General features: G+C 37.8%; 1 protein-coding gene across 9 annotated transcripts in view; it reads left to right on the top strand.

Annotated features, from left to right (window-relative positions):
• The window catches only part of VPS13B (vacuolar protein sorting 13 homolog B), a 382518-nt gene that overhangs the window by 74878 nt on the left and 282597 nt on the right, over nucleotides 1–25043 (top strand). For all 9 annotated transcript variants that reach the window (XR_014513865.1, XR_014513866.1, XM_083450859.1 and 6 more), the window contains exons 8-16: nucleotides 4536–4792; nucleotides 7099–7194; nucleotides 8051–8173; nucleotides 8643–8780; nucleotides 11623–11710; nucleotides 14344–14541; nucleotides 16149–16318; nucleotides 16584–16778; nucleotides 17865–17989. Coding sequence is in view for 7 of the 9 variants with exons in the window: in XM_083450859.1 (XP_083306985.1) it covers nucleotides 4536–4792; nucleotides 7099–7194; nucleotides 8051–8173; nucleotides 8643–8780; nucleotides 11623–11710; nucleotides 14344–14541; nucleotides 16149–16318; nucleotides 16584–16778; nucleotides 17865–17989 (1390 nt within the window). In the remaining 2 variants the exon portion in view is untranslated. The remainder of the gene's footprint in view (nucleotides 1–4535; nucleotides 4793–7098; nucleotides 7195–8050; nucleotides 8174–8642; nucleotides 8781–11622; nucleotides 11711–14343; nucleotides 14542–16148; nucleotides 16319–16583; nucleotides 16779–17864; nucleotides 17990–25043) is intronic.

The raw sequence follows: 25043 nt of genomic DNA, 5'->3' as shown, positions 1-25043 counted from the left end.
ATCAGAGAAATTACAGTTCAAGTGCAGATAATGCAAAACTAGTTGTTACCTAGGTTCTTGGGCAATATTGTAGATTGGTTTGAGACGATTTAAAGACATAATCACAACTTCATGTTTAATTCTCCTATTGTGGTTTAAATAACAAGTAATTATTCTGTTAGCTTCCTAAGGAAGCTATATGTAAGATTGTGAAGGCAGGTCTTCTATGGAACAATTTTTCCAAGGTTAAATTGGAACTTTGTAATCCATTCAAAGGGACTCGGGTGGCGCTGTGGGTAAAACCTCAGCGCCTAGGACTTGCTGATCGCATGGTCGGCGGTTCGAATCCCCGTGGCGGGGTGAGCTCCCGTCGTTCGGTCCCAGCTCCTGCCCACCTAGCAGTTCGAAAGCACAATTAAGTGCAAGTAGATAAATAGGTACCGCTTTATAGCGGGAAGGTAAACGGCGTTCCGTGTGCTGCTCTGGTGCCGGTTCGCCGGAGCAGCTTCGTCACACTGGCCACGTGACCCGGAAGTGTCTGCGGACAGCGCTGGCTCCCGGCCTATAGAGTGAGATGAGCGCACAACCCTAGAGTTTGTCAAGACTGGCCTGTACGGGCAGGGGTACCGTTACCTTTAATCCATTCAAACAATAACATTGTGTATTATTTTTAGGGCAATGACAAATATTTCAAATTGATTGCAATCTGTGTTGTATTAAGGGCTTGATTCTTTTCTTGGGTTGGTTAAAAGAGCTCTGTAACTGAGTTTGAGGGCCTCTCTACTAAAGGATTGCCACCAGTCATTTTCAAAATATGTACCAAAACATGAAGTAAACAGTTCAAAATTCTTTCTTATTCTTACCTTAAAAGTACCTGGAATAATTTTACTCTGATACTCTAGATTATTCTGTAAATCCCATATTTTAATTTATTTAGAAGTAGTCAGTCCTCAAGTCACATCAACTAACTTTATTAAAGAATTTATTTAATAAGTCAATAGAGCAGTTTGCATCAGAAACTATGTACTAAGTATTCTTTTTCATTATTTATGGCACCTCATTAGTATTAATTATCTAAAACGCAACATGACTATTTAGGCATAGTTGTTTGCCGCAACCTGCCATTTTGTGTGTGAAAAAATAGATATTTGCAAGAAATAACGTAGTTACAGATTGGTGTGGTATCCCATGGTGCTGCTTCTGCTAACAGAAAGCATCTCTCAATGGAATGGGGAAGGAGGTGGTTTTTGATGACGATCCCTGCAGCCCCATACAGAAGCCCAAATTTATTTAACAAAGCTTATATACCCTTTGGTCGTAGTAAAACCTCTTAAGTAGTTTACACGAAATGTCAAGATTATTAATAAAAAACAATTCAAAACATTTTGAAATAATTAAAATTAACAGTAAAAGAGATTAAAACACATCAGCAGCTACATGCCTGGATAGGTTTGCCTAAACAAAAATGTTTTAAGCAGGTGCCAAAAAGAGTACAGTTGTACCTTGGTTGTCAAACACCTTGCAACTTGAACGTTTTGGCTCCTGAACTCCGCAAGTGAGTGTTCTGGTTTGTGAACGTTCTTTGGAACCCTAACGTCCGATGTTGCCTCCGTGGCTTCCGATTAAGTGAAGGAAGCTCCTGCAGCCAATTGGAAGCCGCATCTTAGTTTTCAAACATTTTTGGAAGTCGAACGGACTTCCGGAACGGATTCCGTTTGAGAACCAAGGTACGACTGTACAAAGAAAATGCCTGTCTGATGTCAAGAAGCTGTGAGTTCTAAAGTGTAGGTGTCATCACACTAAAATATTGATTTTATACAACAGTGGAATGAGTATTATGTGATACATGTATCAGTTCTGCAGATCAAAGCAGCTGAGAGAGCACATATTGGGGTAAAGTTATCCTGTAAGTAAACTGGTCCCAAGCTACTCAGGGGTTACTGAAGAGGGCTGAGGAAATCCCTTGGGACAGATTCTTGAGGCACTACCAGTCAGAGAACACAATCCTGACCTCGATGGTCTGACTCGCTGTAAGGAGCCCTTATATGTTTGATTTCATTTTCCTAGTAACTAGGTTAGGCTGGCTGCTTTCACAGTTTACATTGCCTTTATTTTCATTGGTCTTTCTTATAGGCTCTTTAAAAAGCACAAGATTCTGGAGGCACAGTACTTTTAAAGGGTTTACACATCTTGCAGAAAAATTATGGCCTGAGGCATCACTTTGTCCGATTAATATTCCATGTCACTCTTGACATAGGAATCAAAAATAATCCCTACAGTTCCTATCATGTTCGGCTATGAGACCACCAGCTAATTCAGACTAATATAGCGATGTTTTATTTGCGGGGAAAGGCCATTTATAATAATGTGAGCTTTTTCCTTTTAAAAATATGCATCTGGACCATAGCTCTGAGCAATGCTTTCACTGCAGTGGTAGAAAAGCCAAAAGCATCTACTTTGGTTGCTACTCATGTAGGAATATGTTGTTGAAGACTTTGTCTCCTTTTATTATGACCTACATTATAATATTAAATCCAATATAAATATGTATAGACAGGACCTGTGCCTAGGCAACATATCACATACCATTCAGTCTGTACAGCCTCTACTTTTTGCATTGTTTGTACTGCCTTTCTCATGAAATAGAATAATGAGTAGAACAAAAATGATAACAAAGGAGATATTAAGATGCATAACTGATTGTGCCATTTGTTCCAAATTAATAAAGTGTGCAAAAAAGTTGCTGCATGTATCTGTATGGTGGTGGTTAGTAGATATTTTCTTGTTGTGCTACATATTCTATGTTTACTCAAGTGTTTCATTTTCATATTAATTATAATTGTCTAATTTGATAAGCTTTGTGGTGTCTGGTTTGTATTGGTTAATGTTAGGGGGAAGAAGCCAACTCTACTTCACTCTCACTCAAGTGGAACTACTGGTATCTGTGGTTTGTGTATATGCTGGTTCAGGCTCAAATGCAAGCAGGACCCCCTACCCAAGCCATCTCCTGTTCTAAAATGTTCAGGATAAACTCTGCCTTTTATGTAAATGATGGGGAAGATATTACAACATTCAGATGGTACTGCTGACTGTCCCATCTCAAAATGCGCAGTCCCAAAGTGTCTGCATTAAATTCCCACCATCCCCTTCCTGACCTACTTCCAGATGAAAAAGATACCCCAACTGTGGTGAATTTGGGAAAATGGCACCCACTACCCACAGTTTTCCAGGCTCTTCTGCATCATCTCTGCTACAAACCATAGTTAATTAAAAGTTCACACAGGTTTCTGAAGGTATGGATTTGATAACTTTATCCATCAGCAAAAGGTGACATATATGAAACCTAGCATTTTCCTGCCAGTCACAGATGTCAATACCTTTAAAGGGATAAATATTGGGAACATTTCTGCTGTTGAAGGAGGCCTGTTTGGACATAATATACTTGAAATTGTTCAAGAACAGTTAATCCTTGCGTTAAGACTGTGCTGGTGATGCTGCCAAGGCCGGGGTCCAGCTTGTGTTAACAGCCATCTAAGCACTGATTGCATAAGTTTAGGGATTTTGCCTGATGTTTGATATCAAAGAACCTTTTAAGCATTTGCAGCTCATTTGTTTACTTTTTCTGTTCATCAGCTCTGGAAACTGAGTAAACGTTATCAGCTAAATTAGGCAGGGATTTTAAAAAATATTTCTAAATTGGTATAAAACACAGTATTTTTTGCCGTGTCTCCTCTGAAGAGAGTTTAATGTGAATCGCTCAAGTTCACTATGAGAATTTTGACAAGGAATGCATTTCATGACTTACGGAAGAGTGTATAGGGTGTCTTGTAATTTGCTGCTAATTTAATTGTGCAGTTTTTCATTATCCTGGTTATTGCGTTCAGTAGTACATTTCTTTTTTGTAGTCCATACCCTCCAACATTTCTCCGATGAAAATAGGGACATTTTATTCCATAATGATAATTTTACTGTTTATACCCTGCACACATTACTCTGGGCAGCTCCCAACATATACAAAAACATTAAATATTAAACATTAAAAAAACTTCCCTATACAGGATTGCCTTCAGACAGCTTGGGGGGGGGGTTGGATAACTCCATACCCTCCAATATTTCTCCAATGAAAACAGGGATACCCTAAGGAAAAGTGGGACATTCTGGGATCAAATTAGAAACTGAGGCAGCTTCCCTAAATCAGGTGTACCTTTATAGTTTGGATCAAAACAGATGATTTAGGACAAAATGAAAGCCAGATTTCATAATTTTAATTAGAGTTTTAAATGCAAATTATTTAGTGTTCATCAAATATGACTTGGCTTTAAATGATTCCAGGAATGTAATATAAAAAATATATTATAAATGCAGGGCGCCCAATCCACATACAGTGTACTGGGCCCAGGAAATCTTGTTGGCATTCCTGTTCATACCACAAGGTGTAGTATATATTGTTTAAAATACATGTTGTATGTAAGTATAAAATAAAATGCCTCTTGTTTCTAGTTTGTGGCTAATACTGTATTTCAAGCTGAATAATCCTTGCTTTCATTTTTTTAAAGGTGCAGAAGATGAAATAGGCCATGATATGCAATATATTTCTCCAGAATCTTATGTTCAACAAGATGATGATCAACAGCAGGGATGGGTGTCGTGGGCCTGGTCGTTTGTACCTGCTATTGTGGGTAATGATGATGAAGAGGGAGACTTTCTTGGAATAGATGATGGAACAACAATGAATCAGCATAAATCGCCAGCAGTTAAAGATCCCATTGTTTCTATAGGATTTTACTGTACAAAGGCTACTATTACCTTCAAGGTAACATTAACCCCCCCCCCCAAAAAAAAACCCATAAGTATATTTCTAGTTATTTTTGCAAAGTGCTCGGATAACAAAAATAGATGGCAATATATAGTCATTCATTCTCATTGAGGAAAACAATGTATGCTGGTTCACATATAGTTGAATACCTTTAACAGTGCAATCCTACATATGTCTATCCCCCTGTCCCCCATGATTCCTACACATGTGTGGATCATCTGAAAGCTAAATTGGTTAGTTTTCAGATGATCCAAATGTGTAGGCATCAACTTTAATGCTTCCAGTCAAGGAAGCTGATTGATCATTGGGTGCTCACAGCAGATCTATGTTCTACTCGGGGGATATGAAGAAGGGAGCAAGTATATTTTCTCCCAGAGTACCAGTCTCAAAGCAATGATTCTTCAACATCAACTTTGTTGGACTGTTCATGTTGCGCGGATGCCTGATCATCGTCTTCCAAAGCAACTACTCTATTCCAAACTTAAAAATAGAAAGTGTAATGCTGGTGGTCAACAAAAGAAGTTTAAAGACTCTCTCAAGGCAAATTTTAAAAAATGTAGTATAAACACCAACAATTGGGAAACACTTGCCTATGAGAGCTCCAATTGGAGAAAAGCCTTTACCAAAGGTGTCATGCGCTTTGAAGACACTTGAACTCAGGACGCAAGGGACAAATGTGCTAAGAGGAAGGCACGCTTGGCAAATCTACACTGTGATTAGCTCCCGCCCGGAAACCTATGTCTCCACTGTGGAAGAATGTGTGGATTCAGAATTGGCCTCCACAGTCATTGTTAAAACCGTGTTTATGGAAGACAGTCTTACTCGACTGCGAATGATCACCAGAGAAAGAAGAAGAATGTTCTACTGTGGGGCTTTGAAGAAAGGAGGGAGTATATTTTCTCCCAGAGCACTCACATTCTTCACTATCCATGCATTTGTTCATACCTTTGTTATTTTGTACAGTAGTTGCCTGATCCTGTCAGTCACTTCTTACAGCAGACTTGTAGGATGAGCCTGCCCAGTTCAAGAGGAAAAGGGCACTGCAGCACTGTAAAAATATGTTTTATTTGTAATCTAACATGGAACCCAGTGGCCTCAACTCTAGTTCGGATATTATTCCCACTAAATCTCATAATAAACTGCTAGTGTATACAGCGTCCTTTGCTGAAGTAGGTAAAACCCATTAAAGGAGACTTTGTTTTTATTCTTGTGCATTTAGCATTATACATTAAAATAATTTTACCACATCCTAACATCTTGAATGTTATATTTTTTACACTATAAAATGGTATGCATAAGAGAATTATGCTGGCACTTAGAAGGAAAACATTAGAATTCATTGTTCTGCCTGAATGCTAAGAATGTATGGAATTAATTTGTGGTTCATATTTTGGTCAAAAACAAGCTCAGGTTTCTGCATTAGCATTCTGAATAGCTGATACCACTCCAGCTTAAAAAAAAAACCCATGCCAAATTAAATGTTGCATTTTCCTAATAATGTCGAAAATTGTTCTTGCAATGTTTGAGTTCTTTTAATCAATTAATTGCTTTTCCTCTACAATGATTGCAGACAGCTGAAGGGCGGGTTTTTAAATCCTGTTTTCCTTGAGCATTTGCTTTATAGAACTTAGCTTCAAAACAGCAACCATGTGTACACCCAGTTGGAAATAGCTAAGTAATGAGAGCTTCTAGGAATTTTATGTTATAAGAAAATTAGAAGGAATTATTTCAGCAGTTAAAGATGCCAGAGTTAGGAGCTGTTAGGGCTAAACATTTAAATGTTTCATTATTTTGCCCTTGTTTAATGAATGATGTTGAATAGTCAAAAGTACGCTATTGATCTCTTTTTGCTGCTTTATTCATGGTGATCAGAGCATAGACAAAAAGGTAGTATATTTACTTATGATTGAGGTTTGCAAGGGTTGCTTAAGTACATCCATCTTGTGAATTACTTCCTATGCTATTATAATAAACTGTCAAGTTTATTCTGTCAAGTTCATAAACTGAGTTGCACCTGCGTATCTGTTAGATTACCTTTTTATTCATTGTTTATGTAACCGAGAAACTAAAAATGTTTCAGTGTTGTTGTTTTTTTTAAATTGTGCCAGTACATAGATTAAAGTTGTTATTTTCTAGTGTGGATAATATATTGCAGCTGTTTTAGTGCACCTGTTTCCTGCCCAATCATAATCACCAATAGTAAAATTTAATTTGTCATCATCTTTTCTACACAGTAATAATAACTTATATGCAGCTAATACTAATGTTGACTAATGGTAGGTGTTTGGCATATTGTTACACAGCTCACAGAAATGCAAGCTGAAAGTAGCTATTACAGCCCACAGAAAGTAAAATCCAAAGAAGTAATATGCTGGGAGCAAGAAGGAACTACAGTAGAGGTAATTTTCCATTACTTCTGTATATTTATAGTAGATTTCTTGGCATCAGTATTTATTTCATCAGAACCATTACTTTGTACTGGCAGTTGCAGTATTGATTTTATATTCACTCATTATTGGATGGCTATAATAAAAACATAACTGAAATAGAGCCATTCTTGGACTTTAGCTGTAGTACACTAGGCAGTAAATAATAAGCTCTCAAATCTGGTGTACATTATTATTGTGCTTTTACTTCATTTGTTTCTTAATTAAGTGCAAAAAATGACCACAATATTCCTGCTTATACATTCATCCACATAAATATTAATTTTGGATAGATAGGTGTGCATTTATTTATGTATTAGATTCAGACCCTGCCTTTCGTTCCAGAGGTGCCTAGGGTGGCAAACAAGGCATAAGACGATAAAAACATATTTTAAAAATCTTAAAAAACAATTTCAGACTGGGAAAATCTCAACTTAGAAGCTTTGTTGATAGATGAGAATCTTCAGTAGGGGCCGGAGAGACCACTTAGACAGTGCCTGTCTAATATTCAAGGGGAGAGAATTCCAAAGGATAGGCTTGGAATAGCCTTGATTCTCATTTTTCTCTTCTGTCCTTGTCCCTTGTCCTGTTTGTTTTCTTTTCGTTTAGATTGTAAGCCTGTGGGTAGGAAATGTCTTGTTTTGATGTTATGTAAGGCTTTCTTGGAGTGGAGTGCAAATGCTATAAAAAAATTAAAAAAATAAGAATAAAGTTATTCTAACATAAAGTTAGATAGGTGAACCCAACAATGTGTTGGTTCTTGGCTAGAAGCTTAACTCTCTTCCAGTTTCTTTATACACACTCAGCATGTTAACATTTTTTCCCCCAGGTCCTCATGAGTGGAGAACCTTTCTTTGATTGCCAAATAGGCTTTGTTGGTTGCCAAGCTCTTTGTCTCAAAGGAATTATGGGAATTAAAGATTTTGAGGAGAATATGAATAGAAGTGATGCGGTAAGTACAAGTTACGCTTTGCTAGCTTGCAGACATGCTTTGTTAAAAGAGGGCATAAAATGTTTTTACAATTTTTCAGAAGAAGCCCAAAAGCCGCATGACTGGCTCACACAAAAAAGACAGGTAGCCGTGTTAGCCGAATTAGACAAATCATGAGCCTCGGCTCACATGTAATACTAAGCCAAATCATGGCTTAGCCCTTGGTAGTGTGGCAACAGCAGAAGCGGGGCGGTGTGGTAAGGAGTGAAGAAGCTGCAATTTCCAGCTGTCTACCAGCAAACTTGCTTGTTCATGCTTAGCTCCGGTTTGGCTTATCATTGTGCAAAGAAGACCATGGTGGGGAGGGGGGAACAGTTTCTTCAAGTACCATGTTTATAAAGAAGAAATCAAATAACATGTTCTTTTGTTTGTTATGTTTTGTTACTATCTTTCTATTCCCACTGATATATTTTTCCCCCTTTTATAAAAGGAGGCCTACTTTTTCAACTGTGGTGAAAATCTGAGCACAAAAGGGATGACATACCTCACCAATTCACTATTTGATTACAGAAGCCCTGAGAACAATGGTGTCCATGCAGAATTCATTTTGGATTCAGCCGCTCATAAGGTCTTAAATAAGTTTTCTTTTAAAATTTTGGATTTGTGCTCAGTGTTCATATCCTGTTGCTTATTTTGTCCACATCTATGTTCAGCAGCTCTGATTATGGAGTCAGTTATTTCTACTAAAGTATTTTGTCACTTAATGAGTAGATGAGTTATGTCACAATGAGCTGCTTGAATTTACTTTTCTTGCACATTTTACTTGAATGCCTAGAGGCCATAACTAATTTAGACCTTAGTCTTCTTAGATTAAGCCTTATTGAGCTAAGTTTGAAAATGATTATTTGATAGCTGGGATAGCTCAGTTTGTAGAGCATGAGACCCTTAATCTTAGGGTCATGGGTTTTGAGCCCCACGTTGGGCAAAAGATTCCTTCATTGCGGGGGGTTGGACTAGATGGCCCTCGTAGTCCCTTCCAACTCTAAAATTCTATGATTCTATGAATGAACCACTTTTAGGGCTTCCGCTGCGATAGAAATTTGAAGAGTAAATAGATAAGAGTCAGTCTTTAGTAGTGGGCAAAGGCACAGAGTGTTCAGTCTGGAGAAGAGAGACCATGGTTCTAATCTCCTTCAGCTATGAAGCTCACTGGCTAATTATTGAAGAGTTTATCTCTTTCAGCATACGCTACCTTTAAAAAGTTGTTGTGAGTAAAAATAAAAGAACTGTGAAAGCTGCCTTGAGCTTCTTGTAAGCAGGGCAGGCACCTGATAAAAATGAACATAGCCTTAAGGCTTATTCCCCCCTATAAGTTTTTGTACTCAGGCATGTGTATCAGAGTACAAATTGCTCAGGGTCGTATTCAGCTATGTTTTACTCAGAGTAAACCCATTGAAATGTATTAATATTGACTAAGGTCCATAAATTTCAATGGACTCTGAGTAAAACAGCCTCCAAGTTTTCACTCAAATATAAAGAGGTAGCAGAGGTAAAATTAGATACCTCTTCTTTTAAAATATTCAGTAGTATGGCTCAGATCCATTCCTAGTTGCCGCTTGCAAGTACTTTAGAGAGCTGCAGTTGATAGGAAACTGTGAATCTATACTCAAGTCTAAAATGCTGAAATTAATACATTAAAAAGAGATCAACTCTTTAATCCTTAGTGTGTCTGCACGTTGAACTGGATTGTCCTTCATATTTGGTTTCTCTGTTTTTGTTTTTTAATGAGATGTGCCCTTGTGAATTGGACTAAAGGTCCATTAAGTCTAGCTTCATTCAGTGGTAAACCACAACAGCACAAGCAGGGCAAAAGCTTGTAAACCACAGCCTTCTTTTGCTGTGGATCCCCAGCAACTAGAATTCAGTAGCATACTTCCTTTGAACATGAAAGTTCTATAAAGCCACTGATAGATTTATCCTCTGTGAATTTGTCTAATCCCTTTTTCAAGCCCTCTAAGCTTGTGACCATTACCACATCTAATTGAAGTGAATTCCATAAATGAATGATGTGAATAAATACATTATTTTGTCTGACTTGAATCTATCAATTTCATTGGATGATCCTGAGTTATAGTACTGTGAAAGGGAGAAAGACTAAACTTTTCCCACACCATACATCACAACATTATGCTGTCCCTTTAATTGCTTTCTCCTGAAACAAAAAAGCTCAATCTTGTAATAAAAGTGTTCAGCTCCTGAGTATTCTGGTTGCCTTTTCTGTGCCTTTTATAGCTCTATGATGCCTTCTTTGAGTTGCGGCAGTCAAAACCACACACAATTTTCCAAATGTGGCTGCACCATAGATTTCTACAAGGGCATTATGATATGGGCACTTTTATTTTTAACCCCTTCCTAATGACATCTAACACAAAATGTACCCTTTTCACAGGTGTTGTAGTGGTTGATGTTTTGACTGAGCTGCCTGCCACACAGCTCAAATTGTTTGCTGGTTAGTCATCACCTATTTGCGAAGTTAGGATTTTTTTGCTGCCTTGTTCATCGCTTTACACTTTTTCATATTGAGCTGCAATTCCCATTTTGCTGCCCATTCACCTAGTTCACATAGATTCTTTCAGAGCTCTTTATAGTCTGGTTGGGATAAATTGGTATTATTCATTAATCTGGCCTCAACTCACTGCTCATTCTTAAATCCAAACCATTTCTGAGCAAGTTAAAAAGCACTGGTCCCAATACACATCCTTGTGGGGCATCACTCTGTGTTTTTTTTTAATGTGTTTATATTATATACTTCTTTTTAGTTTCCTCATCCTTCATAGAGCAGGAGAACAGAGAAACACTGAGAATTCCATGTATCTCATTACTGCCCAATAAACTCATTTTGTTAAAGCTGCAAATTCTCCTTTTATTGGTAGTAATAATAGATTCCATTTACTTAAATGTCAACCTTCATGTCTAATGACGTGATTAGAATGTTACTTACGACTCACTGCTTCCTATGGAGACAAGAGCAAACAAATACCTACTGAGTCCAAATAAATCTGATTGTTTTCTAGCTAGATGTCCTAAAATGTTTCGGAAGTAGCAAATGTTAGATATGAAGTTTGCCCTAGTCAGCTGGTTTACTAGTGAGTGAGAGGTCAAGCTGAAATAATTGACTCCGCTAAAGATACTAATTAACTAGCTGCTTTGGAAAAGTGGACAAAACATCCAGAAGAGTTATAGATGTCCTTTTGTGTGGTCTAGTCTAGATGTTGCATTAGCTATCTGAAGGATGAATTCTTTGGCTAACCTCTGTCCTTTGTTTTGATAAGGTTTACCAAGTATTCATGCACAAACCCAAACAAGTATATATCTCTAGTACTTGACTATAGCCCTGATACCATTGGGTTGTAATCTCAAGATTCTTTCTTAAGAGAACATTAGTTGTATGTACTTTGCTTTGTTGGTAGGAGATGTACACAGAGATAGCTGGAATGCAGAGGTTTGGGGCTTTCTACATGGATTATCTGTACACAATGGAAAGCACCAGTGGCAAAGGTACTTCATTGCTTTGTTTGCTTACTTTTTGAATAACAGAAACAAAGGCTTCTTCAGAGGCACCTGACAGTCCTTGACCGACTGTCCTCAGATTTACCTTTTTGACCTATTTTTAAATCTGGATAGACTTGCTGAAAATTTTGAATTCTAGCGTGCTTGTCTGCTTATATACCCTTTTTCCTGACTTTGCCCTAAGAAATACAGCAATGTGCAATTTGATATGACTGCTTTGCCCATGTGCTTTGTTATCGTACAACGATTTAGCTTGAGAAAATCTGGGTTCAAATTGCTGTTCAGCAGGGTTGTTATGAAGGCAAATCTGGAGGTGGGCAGAAGAAGATCCTTGCTGATTCCCTTAACCCCTGTGCTACACCTTACTGTTCAGCAAATGTATTTCAAGGCAGCTTTGCAAGCTTTATGCTGGCTTAAAGGAAATAATCCAGCCTGCAAAGGAATAAACTGTGATGATTATGGTGATGATCAATTAAATTTGTATACTGTCCATTTAAGATGATAGGGCAGTTTACAACGTTAAAATGCAGAATGAGAACGCAAAATACCTAACAAAAACAAACCAGTAACTGTCTGGGAGAGCATTCCATAAACAGGTGATGATCAGAGAGTTTGGGTTGGTTCATATGGGGAGATTACATTAAAGAAAGACAAAAGCTTCTCTTCTGTGTGTTTATATTATAGTTACAACCAGTGCTTTTTTTCTAGAAAAATAGGTGTCGGTACTCACCGTGAAGTTGTTACAGTGAGTGCCACACTTTTTAACAACAAAAAAGAGGTGCGAGTACTGCGTACCCTTGAGTACCCCCTGAAAAAAAGCACGGGTTACAATATTACTTATAGTGGCATTCTATGCATGTGTAAGCAGCAATAAATAATAGATGCCTTCACAGTATTAGGGCAGATGAATATGATCTGCTTTATATTAAGGGCAGGAGTCTAATAATCTCTCCAAAGTCAAGGTCCTTCAAAGTGAAGGACATGAACAAGCCTTGGGCTTCCTTGCTTGCTTTCCGCTTCCCTCTATGAGGAGGAGACTGGAAGCTCCCATTTCTGTTTTAGGTTAACCAGAATTTAGAGCCCTATCTGAACTATGCTCTTAGTCCACCTCAGTGTGCAAGGGCTCTGCGTGATCAGAGCACTCATGCTTATGGGTGTTCTAGTTATGTGGAGTCCCTGCACATGAACAGGGGTTTGCATGCTGGGTCTTCTTTGTAGACAACTGTGTTCAACGTGAAGCTGAAGGAGGAGACTTGATATGTTTGGGGCAGTACTAAAGGCATGGCCCTGCTTTCAATTAAGTACAGCATTGCCGTATATCTGAGTAACATAAATAGGGTGGGAACATACAGTGGTGGGAAACTTTTCCTAGCTCAAGGGCTGCATTTCTTCCAGGGGTTGCATGCCACTGGTGTGCAGAGCAAGTCCTTCCAGGGGCAGAGCAACAGATGTGTCTTCTAACTTTGTACTGTAGGATACATTCCACCCATGCAGAAGTTAGAGATTTCTGTGCCGCCCCCATTTCTTTGTCTTCCAACAAAGCAAACGAGGCATTTTCACAGCTTGAGAGCACATTCCGGCCAGGCAGAAGCACCAAGGAAGGTACTGAGCAGAGCCTGGAGACAGCCTCAAGAGTTAGAGGTAGAGGCCTGGAGGATCTACATTTGACTCCCAAGCCTGAGGTTTCCCAACCCTGACTTAAACATGTTGTAAATTGTGGTTAATCTTGACTGTGACCAAAGTTCTAATGAACTTGAAATCAAAGCAGCTTTCTCATCCCATTAAGTGGTTATTTAAAAACACAGCTGAGTTGGAGTTGGCAAAAAAGCATGTGCACTATGGATATGGGTGGTTTAAAACCCTGTCTCCAATTTTGAGTATATAGTGTAGTACAGTTGTTGAGAGCATGTGATTTGAGCTTTAAGCCTCCGGTTTAGTTTTCAGCTCAATATTGCTATTCACCACCTACTTCATCTTTCCTTCTGTAATGGACATGAAGAAGGAAAAGTGGGCCTCCCTGTGAAAATGCATTGGTGATCTTGCTTGCATTAGTTTATCCTGAAGAAACAAAGTGCAGTTAAGGCTATTGTGTGAGTGTTTATAGCTAACCACTGATAATTGCAAGAAATGGTTTTTCATAGGTAGTTTTTTCTGTTTCTACCATTGTCCTAATCAGTGTTAGAACAGATATGAAAGCTAGGAGTTAAATTACCTTAAACCTATATTATGGGTGCAACAACGGAATGTCTGGGCACACTTTTTTAAAATAGCAATAATACAAAGCTGAAAATGAATGAACTGCTGCTAAAATCTTATATTCATTTTTCACGTGGTCTAGTTCTCATCTGAAGTCTGCAAAAAGCAAAGCCATGCTTCCCCTGCCCACCCTGCTAATGTTCTTAGAGAGTGTCTAGAAGTGGGAAGGCAGAAGAAGGTCCTCCTTTCCTTCCACTCTGCAGTTTTTATCTGAAATCTTAGGCACAGTACTGAGGCCAGACCTCAGAAACTGCTTGCGTTAATGAAATTCCATGTAGCAAAACACACCTAGAACAATGGGAGTTTCAAACGCTGGTCCTAATGCACGTATTAACTATCTGTAAATATATATATATATATTGTAGTTTTAGTGTCTGGAAACCAGCCAGATGTGACTTCAGTAAAGAGTGAAGACTTTGGCCACGTTCAGGAGATGTCTACAAAAACCCTTATTGTGGGCCCTCTCAGTCTTCGGCTTGATAGCAGTGCAGTGCACAGGATTATGAAAATGATTGTTTGTGCTCTGGAACATGAATATGAACCATATAGCAAGTCTAAGCAAGGTATGTCGTGATTTAATTCTTTATTCTTTACTTTTTTTACAAATAAAGTAGGAGAGCTTCAGTGGAAAAATGTTAACTGCAAATAATGTGTCTGTGAAAAAAGGAAAGTTTGGTAGTGGTTTATTAGAATCTTTTCATTGTTGTCTGTGGTAAGAGCCCAAACAGAATGTTTATGGCACTGCTGATCTGACCAATGCGGTGTTCAATTATAGTAGCCATTTGCAGCATTTTTGAGAGGGAAACTTGGCATGGGGTCAGCGGATTGGGCTCCGACTCCACTCTGATCAAGTGCAAAGACTTCTTGGGAAAGTGGGTGGCTCCCAATCAGATTTTTGCTCCTGCCTGATTGAAGCAGTCATGTCACCTTTAGCTCCCATTTCCCCCACTCCCACTCAGGCTAGTTTCCCGAATCATTTCTTTATCTGTTTCCTGTTTGCCTTCCCTCCCTCCCTCCCTCGTTAGCTATCCCTACTAAAAAATACTTTACATAAAAAGGTTTCCTTTTCCACCCACCCCACTCCTCTGTTAGTTCTGTTAGTTTTCTTAGTTCCATTGGTTGTTACTATATTTGGGGAAAGTGGATTCCTGTTATTTCCTTAATTATGCTGTCTCCATGGGCTGTTTGAACTTGGCAAGTCTGCAAAACTTTCTCAAAGAATCTTTGTTCCTGCCTCATGATCATGGTGGAGTCAGAGCCCAATCGGGTGACCCCCATGATGCCATTCATGATCTGCACTTCAGATGAGTACCAGTTGTACTTTTTTAGGAAACTGGAGAACAAGCAATCTCTAACCTAGGAATATCTTATTTACTTATTTAGCTAGTGCTATCACACTTTACAATAAATAAGAGGTCCTTTCCCCAAGAGCTTGCAGTCAATCTAAGAACTGTCACACAGGGGATAACCAAAAAGCAAACAACAACAACAACAACCCAGAACATCTGAAGAAGTGTGCATGCACACAAAAGCTCATACCAATAACAAACTTAGTTGATCTCTAAGGTGCTACTGGAAGGAATTTTGTTTCGACTACGGCAGACCAACACAGCTACCTACCTGTATCTAACCCAGAACTAAGACAGTCTCACAGTCTAAAAGGATGTGGCACATGAGGAAAAATGGTGGTAGAAGGGAAAAGCAAGCTCAAGCAGAAGTTCTTCCAAGTTATAGTTCTTATAACACAGTTATGGAGTTCTGTCCATGGGGAGTCTGGCTGTCTAGAAGGGCAGCAACTCCTCACCAATAGCAATGGCAATTCTGTCTGTCCTGCCCATTCTTCTTCCAGATCAGATTTAGGAACAGAGCAGGTGACAATGTCCAGGCCAGAAGGACAGGAGAGCTCCTGCCGCACAGTTCTTCCCTCATACAGGTGACTTGAAGGCAGTTAAAATGAACTGTGGTGACAATTTAAAGGCAAATATGTAAAGAGAGCCAGTTTGATATTCCTTGTGAGAAATGCAACAATGGAAATCTTTTTGCCCTTTTGACATTTAGAGGAGCACAGAGTGATCAAAAAAATAATTATAGTTATAGTAGTAATTATGGAAGACTATGTACATTCCCATTGATAATTATGTTAAATTTGAGTAATTATAATTTATTTCAGATTCTGTAGATGGTACTAAAGCTATGCCAAGCCCAGAAGAAGTAGCAGCTTTGGAAGAATATATTCCAACTCGGATCACAAACTTCACAATTCTGAAATGCACTGTGACAATACCTATGGCTGAATTCAACTTGCTGGGCCACTTGTTGCCTGTTATTATGGGTCAAAAGGTATTATAATGTAGTCTGTCATGAACTATATTTGGAATGAAAACATATGCACCCAGTAAATTACGTATGCTTATTTCATATAGGTTAATTTAGTGTGTATATATTTGCATACATGATAGACTGATTTTAAAAAAACCAGACTGTGCAAACATTTAGAATAAAACTTTTTAAAAAGTTAGATTTGGAAATGTTGGGCTATATTTTTAAATGTATAGGGTGTTACATTAATTTGGCTTGTATTTTTCCCCTACTATATTCCCTGAAGAGTTCAAGCAGCCTCTTAAATACTACAAATCTTCAGCCTTTACGTCCTCTGCCTTGTATCCAAATACTGGTGGACAAAATGGCCCTGGAACACTCCATGCCAATGTATGCTGAACAGCTTGTGCAGACCGTCAGCAGCCTTAGCCAGCCATCTGATAACTTACTTCACTATTGTTACTCACACTGCTATCTTAAGGTAAAACATTTCCAATACTTCTTTTTAGTTCATTGAAAATTGTTAAGACTTCTCAGAAACATTATTACAGAGCTATCCTAATTCTGGCAGGGAAGCAGCAGAGTGGGAAGGAGTGGCAGATCATCCACCACATTCCAAGTCCTGATGGACGGGTGGTTCTGGTTTTCTGTTCACTGTTCGCCGTACCATTTCTAAGCTTGTGCAACCGAGGACCCAAGGATCAGGCCTCTCGGGTTAACAGCAGGGCTTTGGATAAAGTAAATTCAAAGGCTCTGGCATCCGAGACCTGACCTTAGGATGCCCTTCTTTGTGTGCCCCTTCCACTAGAGGTCTGGAGGGAAGTACTAAACACTAAACACACTAAAAAGCCTTTTCCGCAGTGGCTCCGTTTGTGGAATGCCTCTCCCCAGGTAGACTTACCTGGTGCCTTCATTACATAACTTTAGGCACCATGCAAAAACTTTCCTCTTCTCTCAGGCCTTTGGCTAATTAAGCAATCTATTTGGGGGAGGGGGTTATTTTTGTTTTGTTACTATGGTATATACTTTTGTGTTTTTATATTGCAAACTGCCCTGTGATCTTCGGATGAAGGGTGGTGTAGAAAATGATGATGATGATGATGATGATGATGACCATCATCATCATCCCAGGCAGAAGCCCCCCTGTTTTGCAGCTACTATTGGCAGTAGCCCTCTGTCTGCTAGGACAAACCTGGTGCCTCCACTATGGTGGAAAACTGCCATGGCACTCCTTTCTACCAACAGAGGTTTATACTGCTGCCCCCCACAAGCCATCAATGTGGGTTGTTAGGATTGTGCTGTTATACTGACACCATGATAATCTCATGTAATTGTAATACTCATTGGTTTAGATTTGTTAATGTTTAGTCAGTTGTTTTAAGTCAGTAGGACATACTGTTCCTGTGATATAAATTGTGTGTGTTTTTATAGAAACATGATTTTCTATCTTACATTTTTCTTGGGGATAAAAAAAAATGGCTTAAAATTGACTGGTTTATATTAAAGTAAAATAATTTGTACTGATATTTTTTGTTACTGTACAGCTTGATGTTTTGGTTTGTTTCAGATATTTGGTTTTCAGGCAGGGCTGTCATCACTGGATATTAATGGATCTTACAACTCACCAGCTTCAGTTGTTTCTCCATTCAGTACTGCTGTTTATGGCAAAATGCTTAAGCTTCCTAACTACTGGTGAGTATTAAATGCTTTATATTCACAAGCACTCTATGTGTGGGTGCATCATGGGTACATTTTTATTTTTACTGTATTGTTCTGCATTATATTATACACCTCTCCCTTTCTCTAGATACTGATACATGCACACATACACATATACAATTTCTGTTTATTAATTTTCTGCGTTAATATGTTTTAAATATTGCTGTCTCTGACCATACTGCTTAGACTGCCATTACCAAAAGTATTCTTTTTCTTCTTGGAATTTTAGACCAAAATGTTTGCTACTAATGCATGGATATTGCTATAGATTTGTTTTCATTTGTTCTGAAATGAATACCATAACTTGTAGGTTGACACCAAGAAAAATGTGTTGAAGATGTCTCTTCTCATTCAACAGAGTATCCCTTAGCCCTGAGGGCTGATGCCAGCTGCAGCAATATCTTAAGTAATCTAGAGAGATGAGATGTGTGTGTTCCTTACTCACAGCATCTGTGAATGATATTTTAATCCAGATATTAGTAGTACTTTGCCCTATTTTCATAACTCTCACAAAAATCTTGCAATGTACTCATTGGCCGCAACCTCATTTTCTTCATATTTTTTATGAGTCTTGTCATATTTTGCTTCATTGGATAGTTCTTCTTGTTTTATTGAGTAAAACCTTTGTCCATTCAGGTCTGTGGACAAATTCTGCTGTAAGTTCTGTTACAATGTCAGATATCCAATGGACTATTTCTGTATAATGATTAATAATCACATTTGAACTTGAACAAATGGTAGCAGTTTACACTTGAACAAATACTGCCTATTTAATTTTCTTGCTCATCTGTTTCATTGGAAACAATTAATTAATTCAAAGTGATTGCTTTCCATTCAGCTACTTTTCTTAGTAAAGGAAATGCTTCATGCATTCAAGTTTTTGAAATTATGTCAAAGCTGAAAATAGTATTTATCTTTCTTGTGATGTGTATGAATACTAAAACTACTTTCCAGTGGATTTCAGATCACTGCACATACATGGATCTGTGTGTGCATGTATCATCTTTGTTTGCCCAGCTGTTTATAGATTGCTAGCTTGTTTTGCCAATCTTTACTGTGCTAAGTGATTTCTTACTTCTATTTTGATTGTTTTAATATAATAGTGTTTTAGTCATGTTGTACACTGCTTTGGTATGCACATGAAAAGCCACATAGAAATCTGTTTTTATAAATCAATAATATATGTATATGAATGATTAATTCATATTGGTTACTGGTATTTTAAAGTTAGTAAGAGCAGTTCAATGGAGAAAAACATTCCCAAGCTGTAACAGATACATTAGTTAAGCAGAGGGAGAAATTAATATAAAAAAGGTTTAACCTGACGTTTGTAGCTAGTGCAGTGATCAAACTGGATTAAATCATTAAATCAAATGTGTGTGTGCATGCACACAAACACACATACAAACATTAAATTGTACTAAGACCAAAATATAATAATTTGAGGATAATGAAGTAGAAACAAATGAATACTGCAGCCACATTGTTAAATGAAGTGCAGTATGAAGTGAATAAAACACCAGATGAAATACATCAAATAGCACTTGAACTAAATCGAAATCAGCATGCGGACTGAGAGCTTCATTGAAGTCATGAAATGAGTGGGAACTAGTCTGGTAGAATAACCTGGTAATGTCATTAAACTTCCACTCTTTTTTTCCTCCCAAAAAATTATAGCACCTGCTTTATTTGGATTTTGAGATTTCGCATTCCAGAGTTGCCTAAAGTGCACACATCTGATGATACATATGTTCTATATACACAACAGGTCATAGTTTTTAAAAACAAAGACACTTTATGAACTGTTATGGAATCCCCTAGGTAGTATGTTTTGAATTAGCAGTGAAAATCTCAACTTTATTTCTGACATAAATCTGCAAAATAGCTTTCATTTTTCTTGTTTAAAAATAATTCCAAGCGATATACATCCAATATATGGTATTACTGTAATATTTGCGCTTTTCAAACTGTATTTGAAAAACTTGGATAACATACTTCATTGCCTGGATGAAATGGCGTCATTAGAAAGGAGCAATATTAACTTGTTTTTAAAATCAGCAAAGAAAAAAATAGTTCTGTAAAGTGTACAGCTTGCTTCTATAGCTTTCAGTGCTAAGATATACTGAATATCTCAGAACAATAAATAATGTTTACAGATATGACTTCATTGTCAGAATGATAACACTTGCCTTACTAATTCCACATTTTATATATTTGAATTTTCAAACACTAAGTTCGTATGTGGCAGGCAAGAGAGTTGCTCCCCCATAAGCCACTTGAGTGCTGCTGCTTAAGAGAAGTAAAGTACCACCATGAGAATTGTTTTCCCAGAGAGAACTAATTTTCAAGATACTGTATTGTTCCATGTATAAGACTATATTTCCCCCAAAATTTTTTAAGGTTAAAATTGGGGGCTGTTTTATACATGGAATGTTTAAAATATTTACTTCTTAATTTTGGGCTAAAAAAATAGGAGTCGTCTTATACATGGGGGGTCTTATACATGGAAAAATATGGTACATTACACTTACCAATACATAATGGCAAGGGAACATGTGAGTAAAAAATTGGATTATTTTTTGTTTCTCCAAGGAAACATTCTCAATTCTCCCAGGGAAGAGACATGTCCAGGATGCTTAATAGGCCATTGGCTCTCTTGAAATGAAGCTTGGGTCTTTCCAAAATAGAACGCCTTTTGACTAAACTTTTAAAAGATGCAGCCTAGGTTCATCGCAGTGATGCCAACTGCGGTTGAGAAGTGATCCCCACACCTTATTACATATCAGTCTTATTCAGCTTTAGTTCCACATGCTGAGGAATGCTGGATTAAACATTCCAGGGCCAGAAGCATTTGGACTTTCAAGACGCTACTTCATTCCTATGTCACATTAAAGACTCCATTACTATTCAGTATCATATAATTAATCAAATACATTTTTTCATTCCATTCCAGGCTCTCTCACTGATCTGAGGAATTGTTTGGTAGTATACCTTCCATAAAGAAATTACCATAAATTTATATTTATTATTTTATTCGTTTTTAACACTTATAAATACTTCTACACCATTTTCTACTGCAAATTCAATATTGATAAACAATATATCAACACACTTAAAGTAACTATGGAATCCTCCAAAATCAGTAAGGACCATCAGTTAAAATTTAGTTGGTCTTATGTTATTTTTCTTAACGTTTGGAAAGCTAAGAGTGCATGTTTCTTAGGTTCATTCACAAATTTTAGCTCAGTGAGTAGTCATCTTCTGCTTGCTGTTGCTGGACTGAAGCCCAGAAAAGAGAGACTACTTCCTCATCCTCAGATTCCAGGTTTTTGTTTTTCTGTGCAGCCTTGAACATTTTCTCCTGGTCTCACATAGCAGATAGAGTTACAGTAATTTTTCCTCTGAGACTACAGCTTCTGGCTTTACTGTGCATTGTTATTGTGTAGTATTATTCTTTGAAATAAGGAATCTGAATGTCAAGGTCTGATAATTTGAATATTTTTGACAAAACCAAATATTCCAGTTGTTATAGCCAAAGGATCATATCATCTCTTAGGATTATGCCGTATGTTAGGTTTTTAATGTTTAGTTTGTAAGGTAAAACATGCTTGGCATTGCAAAATATATTTTTTGTACTGGTGTACACAGTTGGAAGGTCAGCAGTTCGAATCCATGTGACGGGTTGAGCTCCTGTTGATCTGTCCCAGCTCCTGCCAACCTAGCCGTTTGAAAGCATGCCAGTGCGAGTAGATAAATAGGTACCACTGTGGCAGAAAGGTAAATGGCATTTCCATGTGCTCTGGTTTCCATCATGGTGTTCTGTTGTGCCAGAAGTGGTTTAGTCATGCTGACCACATGACCCAGAAAGCTGTATGTGGACAAATGCCAGCTCCCTTGGCCTGAAGCGAGATGAGTGCCTCACCCTATAGTCGCCATTGACTGGACTTATCCATCCAGGAGTCATTTACCTTTTAACCTTTTATGTTTACACAGTTGGAAAAATGTTTTTTGGTCTCCCTGAGATGTCTCCCCATGTTAAACGTGAAGCTGCTCTCACACCAGATTCCTAAAACCGTTTTTATTTCATAGTGGTAGTATAATATAAATCAGTATATTCATAGTGGCACACAGTTTTTCATAAAACTAATTGGTTGAATGATAGCATATTCTACTGCATTCCCTTTTTTAGTTTGAGTTGCTTCCTTATCCTAAATATATTTAGTTAGAAATGTGCCTCACTGATGTTTTTGCTGATCTTGTCTAATCCTCTTTTAAAGCCCTTCAAGTTGGTGGCCATCACTGCCTCTTTTGGGATTGAATTTCATAGCTTAATTTTATACTGTGTGAAGAAGTATTTTCTATTGTCTCTCCTGAATCTTCCAACATGCAGCTTCACTGAATGCCCCTGAGCTTTACTACTGTGAGAGAGGGATAAAAATTCCGTATTTACCTTCTCTGCTTCATGTATAATTTTACACCTTCATCATGTATTTTCCTCTTTTAAACCAAAAAGCAACCAAACTTTGCAGCCTTTCCTAATAGGGGAGTTGCTACATCCCCTTTATTATTTTGGTTGCCCTTTTCTGAACCTTTTCCAGCTTTATAATATCTCTTTTTCAGGTGAGGCAACCAGAACCATGCACAAAATTTCATGTACAGTTGCACCATAGATTTCTATAGCAGCATTATCATAATGTTTTCAGTCGTTTTCTGAATGATCCCTAGCATTGAATTTACCTTTTTCACAGCTGCCACATACTGGGTAGACATCTTAATCAAGCTATACATTACAATCCCAAGGTCTTGTTCCAGGTCAGATACCATTAGCTTCAGACCCCATGGGGGTATATGTGAAATTTATATAGTTTTGCCCCAGTGTGTATCATATTACATTTCCTTTCTTTGAACTGCTTTTGCCATTTTCTTATTTCATTAAAAATGCTGCCCATTCACTCAATTTTGAGAGATCCTTTCAGAGCTCTTCACAATCTATTTTTGTTTTAACTATGCCAAACAATTTGGTATCATAGGCAAGCTTCTTACTTCTCAGCCCTAACTCTAGATCATTAATAAACAAGTTAAAAAGCACAGGTTGCAATACTGATCCTTGAGGGACTCCACTTTCTACACCATTGTCTTGGGAGAACTGTAATATATAATAGATTTGTGAGCCAGAAGCAATAGCCCCTTTCATGAAATATCCATGTGGATTTTCAATTGTGGACATGTATTTTAGTTAACTTACCCATGAAGCTCCTCTAAAAGCCAAACCATATTAGTTCCTCATGAAACAGCATTAGAAATGGTGTTGTGCCTGCCTTTAACAACAAGAGAAATATGTTGGGAAGTGTTCAGCATCTTTTCCCCACCTTAAGTGTTTGCCTCCCTAGAGCATCTCTGCCTGAATGCTTTTATCCTCAGCCAGGCTGAGCCACTAAAAGACTGGGCCTAAACCATTTGGGATATTTGCTGTGGAATGAAATTGGCACTATGCACCCCTCTTTTACACATGCCTTCTGCTGTTAAAATTTGATCTCTTCCTGCTCTTTCTATATTAGCCTTTGCTAAACTGAGGGCCTCCACATATTTTGTACTACAGTTCCCATCAGCCCTAGCCAGCACAGTCTAGGACTAATGCAAGTTGTAATCCAAAACATGCAGAGGGCACCAGCTGGTGAAGGCTGTTCTGAATGGTTGGGGAAGTTCTTTGTTTAAATGAATTGAACTGTTCCCACCACACCTAGTTGACACCATTCAGTAAGTATTCTTGCGAACAAATATTTCGTCTAGGGAGCACTGCACCCTCTCTCTTACAACACTGGAGTACTACTAATAACGATACAATGTTATAATTTTATTAATTGGCATTGGTATTTAATAGTTGGATCTTACATCAGCCAATAATCAATCAATCCATCTCCTTAATTGGAATAGAAAAAGTGCATCGTATACATGGATCAGTCTTTAATACCAATTTGTTACCCGGAATGAACAGATTAATATGGAAAGTAGATAAAAAGTGCATATATACATGTATATTTAATTTAAGGACATGGTGTTCTGTCCATAATTTCTATGTTACAAAATCATGAGCATGTTTCTTCTTGTAACAAAAGAACCTGTTCACTAGTGATCCTTGAAAACTGTAAGGCACCTGATGTTTGAAAGTGGTAAGGGAAATTGTGGTTGGATTTACAAAGTTAAGTGTGACATTCATATTCCAAAGTGTTGGTCTATCCATATGTGCTTGGGTAAAAGTAAAAAATGGCAGACCTGCATATCTCTCTTTATCATCACCACCAATACCATTATTAAATTTAAATTAATATTATTTCAAAGATGGCAAGGAAAAACAAACGGCCTTGTGACTGTAATGCACATTATTTGGCTGCTGACATGTGTAACTGACTGGTTAAATGAAGTTGGTGTTTTAACTAAATGATCAATACCACTATCAGTATACTTGCAAATATTTCTTTTTCCAAAGAGCTAAGCACGTTAAAAAAATTTTTTAATCAATTGTGTAAGTGCCAACTGAAATGTATCCATTTTTTTAAAAAAAAAGCAACACACACACACACCCTGGCCCCAAGTCATCACTAGGTTCTGGTAGCAGGTTACTGGTCTTGTGTTGGAAAAAATGAACTAATCTTATTTTACTGTACAGGATATGAGTAATAAAAAAAATTAATTTTTGGAAATACTTGGCAGGTTCCAGTCTTACATTTAGGGACTCTGTATAAACTTTTGGAGCCAGCTGTTCGCTGCTATGTTCATTCAATCACTATGAGGTGTTGATTTTAAAGGAATGGGTTGCTGTTTCTAAAGGTACACATTGCTAATATTTCACAGCGAGCCTGTGGACTTGCATGGATTGGTTACATTAGTCCCTTCACATAGAGGGTCAATTCATTTTCACATTCAAGAACAGGGATTAGAATTGCTTTAGCAATATGTCAGATTTATCTAAACTCTTTAAGGCAACTTGCATCAGGGTAAGCAAGTTAGAGAGAAAAACAAGTGAATT

The sequence above is a fragment of the Podarcis tiliguerta genome, assembly GCF_965153285.1.
Source record: "Podarcis tiliguerta genome assembly, chromosome: 7".
In the NCBI taxonomy this organism is placed as follows: Eukaryota; Metazoa; Chordata; class Lepidosauria; order Squamata; family Lacertidae; genus Podarcis; species Podarcis tiliguerta.
Note: the sequence above shows the minus strand (reverse complement) of the source record. Positions and strands in the feature narration are given on the sequence as shown.